Source organism: Centroberyx affinis, unplaced genomic scaffold (assembly GCF_046629955.1).
Source record: "Centroberyx affinis isolate AG114_WGS23_722 - 3 ecotype Tasmania unplaced genomic scaffold, CSIRO-AGI_Caff_v1 ptg000745l_1, whole genome shotgun sequence".
NCBI lineage: Eukaryota > Metazoa > Chordata > Actinopteri > Beryciformes > Berycidae > Centroberyx > Centroberyx affinis.
The window spans coordinates 1-11,598 of NW_027279358.1; the positions used below are offsets into that span (position 1 = coordinate 1).

The following is an 11,598-nucleotide window of genomic DNA, read 5'->3' on the forward strand; positions in this document are numbered from 1 at the left end:
CGCTTTTTGGTTTGGAACACAGCCCTTCGTGTTCCCTTTTAAAATGGATTTGTACTATACTAGGACCCGGTGCAGAAAGGCAAATGAAAGGAATATTAAGACTGAGGAGTGTATGTAAGTATGTATGTATGTATGTCTGTATGTCTTGGTCCAAAGAAAGATTTCCTTCTTGATGTGTGCAATGAAGACACTTGCTGGAGTGATAGCAGAGAGGGAGGTATAGGTCTGAGGAATGGGAGGGTAGTTCAGCAGCCCCCTATCCCTGATGAGGAGGGGGCTGTTGTGGAGTTGGTGCTGCTGTTCTGGCCTTTTCCTTTGTGCCTCTGGCCTCCTCTTCTCCTTCCACCTCCTCCAGACTTTGGCTGCAGGAGAGATAACAAAAATCAACATTCGATAAGGGCCCTCCAGATTTACATTTGAGGTATTTAACTGATACCACTGTCTGGAGCAATTTACAGTACCAGCTAAGAACATTAGAAAATCACAATTAAAATCACACTAAAGCTATAGAAATTTAATCCACTCATTCACACATTTAGCTTCTTTCACTCAATGACATTTATCCAGGGAACAAGTCAGCAAGATTTCCAGTTGATGCAACCTTAGCGAGAAACACCATCCTTTGTTCAGCCTCTCCACAGTTCTGTTTCAGTTTGAATCTACCAATTTTACCTTGTTCTCTTTGTTGCCCTCCTTTATCTGAGGGTCTTCATCTCCCTCTCCCTGAGGCAGACAGCCACGCAGCAAAGGAGAGGGAGAGAGAGGGAGGGAGTGATGTGGCACAATAAAGTGGGTGATTTGGAAAGAAAGGAGTGGAAATCAAAGCAATATGAAGTAGGTGGTGGATAAAATATTGCAAGAGAAGAAACCAAACATGGAGTTATGATAGGATGGGGATGAAAGAGGGGGACATGAAGAAGAAAAGGTGAGAAGGATTAATGATGTTAAGAGCAAGTACACAGCAGGAACAGAAGGAAAGCAAGGAGGCAAGTAGGAGTAGTAGTGCACTCAGAGTTGATTGATCTCATGCTACATTACAAAATATCACTTTCTTATACATTCCTAACTGCACCTCATATTCGTAACAGTTTTTATCCACTTTTCTCTCACCGGTTGTGTTGAGTTTGGACTTGCTGTCTGTGCTATCGTTGCTACATCATCACTAGCTGCCGTGGTGCCGTCCTCTTTGCGGGGAGGCGCCTTTTTCGTGGACTGCATTTTGATTTGTGGAGGTTTGGAATTCGATGGCAAGTTATTGGTGGATTGCAACAGCTGAAAAGAAAAGTCAATATTAGAGTAATTGACAACAGGGGGAACTGTCATTGTTGCATTGCAAAGAGATGTACAAAAGAAAAACAGCCACTCTTAAAAAAGGCACAATACCCCCAGCAAATGCTACATATCTCAGTGTTAGACTTAGTCAGTGGTTCAGCTCTTAAAATAATTTTGACTGTTCCACCGCTCACCACCTTGGCCATGTCCCTATATAAAGCATCCCTGATCCTCCATAAGGCCCAATACCTTAGTGATGGTGCCCACGGCCTTGGTGCGTCCCTCTCTGAATACCAGCCTCTGGTCACAGTGCAGGTACTCGGGGGTCTTGATGAAGCGGAAGTGGACTGAGGCCTTGTCCCCCGTCCGTAAGCAGTCTCTGTTCATGGTCAAGATGGTGGCTGTCTGCCTGATGCTGCCGCAGTGGACTGAGTGGAGGGCGAGGACAGAGAGGTGATTGGATAGAGGATGACAGTGAGTTGCGAAAATTTAACTTTCACTACAAACCGGCAACAACACTCCCACAGTCCTATTCTAAATATATATCATCACCACGTGACAATGCGTTATGGGATTGTGCAGACTTAGTATGTGCCTCTCTGTGTGTTTGTTACCCACCCATGGCCTGGTATCTGGGGGATATCGTGGTGGGATGATGCAGTACCAGGATCTCAGCCTCGAACTCCCAGGTGGCCTGGGGGCTTAACCTTGGGGACACCATCACCATGCCTTTCCTTATGGACGAACGCTTGATCTACACAGGAAGAGCACATGGTAGGAAGGGTAAGGCCGACAGGAGACAAATTCTCAGAAACGGGTGACCACATTAATTATACAAGCACATCAATCCTGTGATCTATACGTGGTTCATGTAAACAACTTAAGTTAATTTTTAGTTTTACAAAATGTCAGAGGCAGATGTTATTTCTCCACTCTGATTATGTCATAATTTGATTAGAGTTTACATTCAGAGGGGAAAGGCAATAATTGGATTATTGTGTGCATGTCAAGGTCATCGCTGATAGTACTTCATTGTTCAGTAGTTCATTATCCCTTGTTCCATAACATTGTTTTTCAACATCGCAAAACCACTCAATACCAACACCAACAGTGATGCTTGAGCTTGGATCAAATCTGATCCGACACCCTAAATAAGCAAAATATGCCTTTTTATAATACACTAACAATAATGAATAGATTTGAATAGCACTCTTCAAAATCAATCTTGCATTCTGAGATATCTACGCATTCATACTGGATCAAAGTAAGAACGTGGGTTCAAGAGTGTTCTTGACTGAGGCAAAAAGGATGAGGTCAGACTCCTCTAAAAGAGGAAAAGGTGGACAGAAGGACGTTAGAAAAGTGAGAATGTGGTGCACTAAAAGTAGGGCAAAGGCTTTGGAAAGAAATGCATACATAGGTATCAACTTCACTATTTATATTTGTCTAAAAAACAAATTTCAAGCATTTAAGCATCAGCCTTTAGATCAAAATGGCTTTAAGATAATGAAAAACACAGTACATTCAATCAGGCGCGTCCAAACTTTTGACTGGTAGTGTACACTCTGTAGAATAGTATCTCTGTCATCACATGCATCTTTTTAGACCATTTTTAAGGCATTGCTGCTTTATTAGATTAGTGAAGAGTGATAACAAAAATAGGAGAGAGAGGGGAGATTACATGTGACCAAGGTCATGAACCAGAACCTAACCCATGACAAAAAATACATCAATCAATCAATCCCTTCACTCACTGAGCCGCCAGGATGCCGGCACCTTAAAATCTACAACTGACTTATCATAATACACAGAAAGCCTGTGCAGTCCCAAACTGTCCCACTAGATGCTGCTGTGGGAGATTTCCCCACCCCCTCACCTTTTTGAGAGCAAACGAGGCGGTCTGGCCGCCCCTAACCTCCTTGACAGGCATCCTCTTGCGGTGGATGGATTTAACGGCGATGGGTGTGAAGCTGCCCAGGGGGTCGGGACCCAGCAGCATGGTATCGTTCAGACGTATGAGTCCGCGTAAAGTAGTCCCCGATACTACCGTGCCCACTCCCTGACATGTAAACACAACACGATTAGTGGACCAGAGAGCATGTAGCAGCTACTGTTTTGAATGACGTGTGAGCAGCGCAGACTTTGCACGATATTCTTTACATCTATAACGCACACACTTGAACGTATTTAGCAATGGCGTCCATAAGTAGTGTGTATGCGTGTGTGTGTGTGTATGTACCGGTACAGAGTAGGTGTCGTCTATCTGAAACTCAGCGGGCTGGTCGTCCCGGTACGAGGTCCTGGAGGAAAGCAGGTTGAGAAACATCTTGAGCAGGTCCATGTTCTCGCCTGTCACGTTGGAGATCTGAAAGATGGGACACATCCTGGGGGGGGGGGCACACACACACAAACACACACAAAAAGGTTAAAAAGGAGCATTTTCGCTCTATATGAGCATGTACCTTTCAGATTCAGGTTCAGATTTAGAAAGCTTTATTGTCTAAAATTGTCTTTAAAGTGCTTCATAAGAAAGACAATAAACAGGTATAACTGTTAAAAACATACATAAGATTAGCGGTAAAAGTGCGAATATGACAGTGTGTGAATGTCTTCCATTGTTTGTTTAAAATGCTGACGGCGATTGGGATGAAGGAGTTCCTATAAGTGTTCTACAGTGTGTGAGTACAGTGTGTGTGTGTGACTGACTGGCTGGCTGTGAGACAGACTTGAGCACCTCTCAGAGCTGAAGTTGGAGGCTGTGACAATGACGTCGTCCTTGTTCTGGACCAGGACGGGGATCTTCCTACAGCCGGGGGATTTCAGTAGCCTCTGGAGCAGCTTCAACGTCTCTGTTAGGACCGAAGCAAGACCGCAAGAATTACATGGCCTGACAATGAGGGCTGCACATCAAGCTTTTAATCTGTCATATTCTGTCGGCATCACAGTGCAGCCACACTGCAAACTGAATTATTACCAGTTAGTCTAAATCCAAACACTCCCTCAATGTTTTGGCAGTAAGACAACATTAAAGTGTAGCTTTTTGAGCAATAGAAAAACAGAATGTCTCATAAAAATGACTACAATGACATTTGGGCACAGTAACTTAATTATTTCTATAACTGCAACAGGTATTTACAAAAAGAGGGAAAAAAAGGCAAGAGGAGAGAAAGAAAATGACATTGACCTTGTAGGATGTTGGCTGGACACATGTCTATCTTGGTTACCACTACAAACACAGGAACATTCAGAGCTAAGGCCAGGCCCAGGTGCTCTTTGGTCATCCCTACAATACCTGCATTGCTGCCCACCTAGAGAGGCACAGAGAATTTTAGAATTTTAGTTATTTTAATGAAAGGAAAATGAAGTTTTGAAACTGTCAACACTGCAAATAGGCTTGTTTTCTAAATATTTCGCTATGTGAAAGAACTGGAAACAGTTTCATCTGAAGTTTAAATATTTGATGGAATATATTTAGAAAGCTTTATAGAGAGATAAAATGCACAGACAGATTTTATGTTTTCTTGACACTCGATCTTGATATTAACTGGCACAGTGCTGATCGCCATCTGTCACATTTCACCTCCTGCCCTCACACACACACACACACACATCTCCCCCTCCCCGCTGCCCTGCCCCCCTTCCTGACCATGAGCATGCAGAAGTCGGGCAGGTGTCCGGTCATGCCGAAGACGGTGGTCTTGAGGTACTTCTCGTGGCCGGCCAGGTCAATGAAGGTGATGACCTTGGAGGACTTCTCGCAGATCTTGGTCCAGTCCAGGCTTCCTCCGTGACTGTCCGGCTTATTCACCACCTGGGGGAAGACAGAAGAGGACTAGGTTATATCCAAAGCATTCAGACGGTCACCTCCTCCTCTGCTTGTATGTCATTTTGTAGATTTTGGGGTGATATCATGACCCAAGGTACTACTGAAGTCCAACATCCCTTTAAACAGGGAATATTGGAGAGTGACAGAAAAGATAAGAGTGGAGCCATGCATGATATGAAACATGAGCCAGTGCTGCATAAGCGCTAGCCTGCTGAACCATGGATCACCTATCTACATCTCACTTTTGCTGTATCCCATCCTCTATATTCCCATTATATCCTCTGCTTCACCTCTTGCACTGTTATCTCCTTCACCTATCTAGTTCATGTCAATATTTCACTCAGAATGTCGATGCATTTGAGCACCCATGTGTTCAGCATCAAACCCCATGATGCGATTACTTTAAAATACAGTTAAGTTCAAGTTCAGGTTTGTTTATTTATTTAGCCCTTTATCACATGCATGTCTCAAAGGGCTTTACAGAGAATGAGCCTCCTAACTAGATCTAACTGATCAACAATCAACCATAGAACAGAATGATATAGGGCAAACATAGCAAGACATCAGCCTACCTATTCCACATAGCCTTACCTACCCGGCACCACCAGCCTTAGGCCCTCAACCTTTTTAACCTAGTTAAAGGATAACGCTGGTGTTTTTTAGTGCATTGCTTACCCTCAACAAATCCTATGAAAATAACAAAATCAACAATGCAATTGCTCTACTCTCGTTACTTTCTGACTTCCCACATACCATTTTTAGCCGTCAACCCAGAAGTCATTGGCTCCAATTGTAAGCTAAAAACCTTGAAATACAGCTCACAAAGACATAGTTTCAATTTTAAAAATCGCTAACTGTTACCACAAAAAGTCACGCTGTTGTAGTTATTACCAAATCAAATTCAATGGAGTTCTATGGCTGCTGGGACATGGCTTCATTGGGCACCGGCTACATGGACGAGACTTGTTGGCAAAACAAAATCATTGCTGATTTTGTTATTTTCATAGGATTTGTTGATGGTAAGAAATGCATTAAAAAACACCAGCCTTATCCTTTAAACAATTTAACAGTTTGATGTGCATCTCCTGAATAGAGTGGAGAAATCATGCAATTTCCCTGGTTCTGGGAAATTTTTGCCTAATCGTCTATAGCAGACAGACTTTACATAATTTGCAGATTTCATTGGTCCAAGTGATTACAAAGCAATAACATGATATAAATGGTGAAATGCTGAGTAATCCCATAAAAAAAAAGGTAAGACTGAATAACAAATTATTTGAGCAGTCATTGTATCCCTTGGTGGTCACTTAGACTGATGGAACATGCAGAACCAGGGCAACCAGGAGACGTCTCTGCTCTGTTACCTCTGGGTGATACCCTCTCTCTCTCTCTCTCTCTCTCTCCCCCTCACCTGTCCCTCCTGGTCAAACCCAAGGATGTCGTTGCCCACACTGCTGGTCCGGCCGCTCTCCATCTCATGCTTGTGTCTGAAGAGCTTCTGGCGGGCAAAGCCCCTGCCATTGTCCAGCTCACCGTGGGTCAAAACCCCCAGGAGAGTACTCTTACCGGCATCCACGTTCCCCACCACCGCCACCCTGAGGGAGAAAAGGGGAGGGGAGAATAGAGAAAAAGAAAGAGTTTAAACAGGTAAGAAAGAGTAAAACTGTAATTATAACCATCTTAAAAGGATAACTCAGGCCATTTTCAACAAGGACACTATTTTTCTGTAAAATTTCCATCATTCGATTCTGACCAAATGTTGTCAATTGTTTCACTATAGAGTTTCTTATGCCTCACATGCCTATTGGGGTCTATTAGGCACACAAAATAAATAAATCAATAAAGTAAACTTTTGACCCAAACAGTACCCAAAGCATGTCCTTTTCAACACATTGTATAATATAATATATTATAATATATAATGGGATATCTCTATATTTCTTTTTCAAGTTATCCATCACCTGACAACTTTTGCTATTTATTTTTGCTAGTTTATACAGCTGAAGCACACAACAAATTTGATTATACACTGTGGAGTGGTGAGGCAGTGAGTGCAGACAGAAGCAACTTGAGAGTTGGAGCCAAACTGTGGCACTGTGGGGTCAGAATCAATTGATATGATGGAAAATTACAGGAAAATAGGGTCCAAGTCAAAATGGTGAGAACTGTCCTTTAATATTTACTCCTAATTGCGTAGATTGAGCTGAACATGTCATTAACAATGGTTTTCAGTAAATAACTAGGAGGAAGAGGAGAGGAGAGATCGGGTCCATGGCCAAAATAATGAAAAAGTAAGACTTCAAAGAGAAGAAGGGGGGCTTCAGAACACCTGAACTGAACAATCAACCAGGGGGAATTATCATCATAACCACAGGTACTGTGAGGGGAAACTACTATCATTTTGATCTCTGACCACTCGCCTCCACTCACCTGACCTCCAGGAAGTCCAGCTCACCCACGCGCCGGCGGATGAGATAGTCGCGGACCAAGCCGGCGGCCTCATTGCGCTCCCGGAGAGGGATGAGGTCAGAGTCCAGCTGCTCACACAGAGAGCGCACCGTGGCCACCGAGGCCTCCATATCCTTCTCATCCAGACCCCAGTCACCACCGTCTACAGTGGAGTGGGAGGAGGGAGGGAAGGGGAAGGAGGGAAACAAAGAGGTTAAGTACACATGGTTGAGATAACAAGAAGGCCCGATGTACTGTACAGACTTTACAAGTTTCTGTAGGTGTAATTCACATATATATAGTCTGCATATAGGCAGGTGTAATTCACGTAGTCTATACCCTAATTTTCCAATTCTTCAAGTGAGCTAAAGGAGATTGTTCATGGGTTTCTCACCTGAACCCATTCCCACCACATAAATGGTCTCCCCACACCCTTCTTCCATCCTGTCCCGCAGTTGGCGTAGTAACGAGTCATACTGCTCTCCATTTGGGCTAACCAGTGCCAGCTGGTAGGGGTGGGGGGGATGGAGAGAGAGAGATAAAGAAAGAAAGATAGAGAGGGAGAGACTTGATCATTATTGCAAAATCACAATCCTGATGGTTGTGTGTTCCATGATAACAGTATAATCAATGCAAATCCTTCACCCAATGAAAGGCCTTCAGTGACAGTCAATAGCTGTTCAAGTGGAATAGTGAACTGCCGTTGCATACCATTGCATCAGGTGTTGTTGCTTTTAAGAGAGACAGTGACTGGACTTAATTTGCTGTAGGCGTCACTGAGAGGATTGTTCATTCAGTTCAAACAATTCCTCTCCTGTTCAAAATGCAAACAGGAGAATAAAGTATGACATGGCAATATGAAAAGCTGTTGTTCTTCACACACACACGCACGCACACACGCACACACACACCTGTCTCTGTTCCCATGCAGCACGTCAAGGACACGTGGTGACCATACTATTAACACAGACCTAAAAAGCTTGATGACAATCAATACTATAGTAAAACTGCCTTAGGCTATAATTAGATGGAATTAACCTAGTAATGCAAGTAAAATAGGCCCATCAAAAACACTGCGCTCACAGCCACCACTCAAACAATACACCAGATGTACAATGCTTTGCTATTAGGAACTGTGACTTTGAAATGTTGTTATCCAGTCATCATATCAGATTATGGCTGTAAGTAATACCACAATACATTTTACAGCTGTATGATGCATAATGACACTTTTTTTTGCATCACAATCACAATATATTGTATTGATGTATAGGCTACACATATTGATATTGGTAAATCACAGTATCAAACTACTGGTTTATTGATAATGTTACAGCATAGCATTTCAACACCTGACAAACAGATGAAATTGATAGGTGCCAAAGGTGAGCAAGAGAATTGCCTCCCTGTTGCAACCGTGTGCAATCTGTGTAAACAGGACATCTCATAACTTTGTAATGTGTAATTTGAGCCTACACAAGCCATAGACCTGTTTGCCTGTCACACAACCATCACACATACATACACACACATACACACATACACACCCTTATTGCCCTGTATTTCATCAGTCTATGTGCTTTTGTATATGGGAAACTCACCCAGTCAACCCAATGTTATGATAGTGGTTTGTTGACAACACATTCAGGTTGCTATGCCTTGCTTAGGAGAATAATTGCATCACCCAACATGGTTGGCAAGTTGCAGATGTTGTAGTTGTAAGTGATGTGGTGGTTAAATGTCTGAGTGCAATTTTAAAATAAGAAGATACAGGTGTATTGTGCTCCGACCGAGAAGCAGCTAACGCTAGTCATTTACAGTGTAAGTGCTTGCTTGCTAAGCAACAGCGGCTAGCGTTAGCCACAATTAGCTAGCTTAATTAACGTCAGCAAAGCAATTCCCCGAGTCCAGAGAGCCAGTCCTGTAATATCAGGTGTTCAACTAGGCTCGACCTGCAGTCTGCAACTGCTTAAAGTGTTGCCTAATTACATGGATGCAAATGACACACCACATCTGTTTCATTCATTCATTCATTTCTAGCTGCACACGTAGCTAGCAAACATTAGCTTGGCGTTGGTCCTCCAGCCCTCTGATACCCAGGGCCTACCTTGCTAGTGAAGTCGACCCCACGGTCCCCGGGCTCGCCGTTGAACATGTCCCCGTCCTCGAAGCACTCGTCCCCGGCGTCGTCTCCACATCCCCCCCGGTCTGGTGCAAATATACTAGCGGGAACTAAAGCTTCTGCCAGCGGTATGGACCCCGGGCTTATACTCGGCTCATGCGCCGCTGCCATTGATGCCATTTTTATGCCAGCTTTGCTGCAAGAAATTTCAAGCCTTTCCTTACTGTTGTGATGACGACTGGCACCCAAACACACAGACAGACCGCAAGCCTACACGCTACACTGAAGGAAACAAGGTAATTGTCATCTAGCTGCAGCCTTACTCCTACACTCCTTACTACAACAACAAACTGCTCCTATGCGTCTTGTCAGTTTCGTTCGCCTTCATGACATTTAAAAATGAAATCGCCACAACCTCATCAATAATTATGAGAACGGTGTGGATGAGCGTACGGACACGCCTCTTTATTTACTATTCGCCAATGGCATCTAAAATATTGTAAACATTTTACCAGTGGACCAATAAGAGTAAGGGGGTCGTTCATATGATTACAGGTTGGTCAAGTTGGTCAAGACAGCAGAGAGGTGTTGCAGTTGTTACTACCATTATAAACATAATTGTGTAATAATCCTGTTAACCTCATAAAATTACAATTCATGTAATAAAATGTACCGACCATAATCGTAATAACCTTTTTCCCTGCAAACTTAAAAAATTATTAGCCTGCATTATTGGGTTTTATTACATTAACACAATGGCTAAAATTTTCAACTTTCAAAAATTTAATAAATTAACTGCTAATTTAATGATTATGTATGGAAGAGATCTTTGGTGATCTTTGTACATGGCTTACATTGCCAACCAGAGTGATTTAGCATTATACTCAAGTATTTTTAATACACTATAACAAATGTGTATTGTCTATTGATATATTCCTTACTGCACTGGAAATAAGTATAATGGATGCAAGCCAGCTTGTTCACAAAGAAAAACCAAATAAGAAAGGTGCCAGAAAGGTTTTCATACAAAATATAAGTTAATAGCCTAATGATAATGATTTTACATAAGTAAATCATAAATATAACTGAAAGTAAATCAAAGTCAGTGAATGAAAGAATCAGAATTAGTATCTAACTTTCAGCTGCCATTGTGGAATTTGATCAATCCCCCCTCCATTTGCATACAGTTGTTTACCACACTGACCTGCTCTGTATGACAGAACCTTTCCATTTCTGCCAGTTGGATTACCTCAATGAAATGGTCAGCTCATCCATTTAGACTGATGTAATGCTCCCCATGTCCTAATATGCCATGTTGATGCCCGATAACTAATTGGGTCAAACTGTCATTGTAGTGATTTGAATGTAGAGTGAGAGATATTCAGTCAGGACCAAGTGTTGACATGACAAGCAGCTGAACATTAAACAGTTCAGAGGCTCTCTGCAGACTGACTCAGCAGGCGACCAGCAACAGTGCCTTTCACCAGTTTATAGACATTGTTATAGTGTATCTATGCTCATCTCTTTATTATTATTTTTTTTATTTTAAGCACTTTTTAATTGTAAATGATTGTTTGATGTTTGATTGATTTAAAATGAAATTAAAAGGAGATGCAACCCATACATGTGCAGATGTGCTTGTCTACTTTCCTGAGTCCCCAATACACCACATTCACCACATATATGCGCGCGCAACACACACACACACACACACACACACACACACACACACACACACACACACACACACACACAGATGCACGTATAGAAACTTACATAATCAGTCAAACATTATAATAATACATCTATGTTTAACAGGGGTGCCCAAAGTGGCTGAGGGCAGAAATGTAAAATGAAAAATTGTATTTGGCCCTATCCAAAAATATACCTTTGGATTATTATTATTTAGATGATTATTTACATAATAACT

At 42.4% G+C, this 11,598-nt stretch overlaps 1 protein-coding gene across 2 annotated transcripts; it reads right to left on the minus strand.

Annotated features, from left to right (window-relative positions):
• Window positions 1-6: 6 nt before the first annotated feature.
• gtpbp1 (GTP binding protein 1) lies at window positions 7-10,039 on the minus strand. Of its 2 annotated transcripts, XM_071519863.1 has the most exons (14): window positions 9,654-10,039; window positions 7,941-8,052; window positions 7,529-7,709; window positions 6,510-6,693; window positions 4,919-5,083; window positions 4,457-4,580; window positions 4,007-4,121; window positions 3,512-3,656; window positions 3,149-3,331; window positions 1,891-2,026; window positions 1,522-1,700; window positions 1,111-1,272; window positions 673-723; window positions 7-362 (listed from the first exon to the last, which is right to left on the minus strand). In XM_071519863.1, exons 1-14 carry the CDS (start codon window positions 9,846-9,848, stop codon window positions 246-248), a joined length of 2,049 nt encoding a protein of 682 aa, XP_071375964.1. In that variant the 5' UTR covers window positions 9,849-10,039; the 3' UTR covers window positions 7-245. The 2 variants fall into 2 exon arrangements, with proteins under 2 accessions (XP_071375964.1, XP_071375965.1); XM_071519864.1 differs by lacking the exon at window positions 673-723.
• Window positions 10,040-11,598: the final 1,559 nt, after the last annotated feature.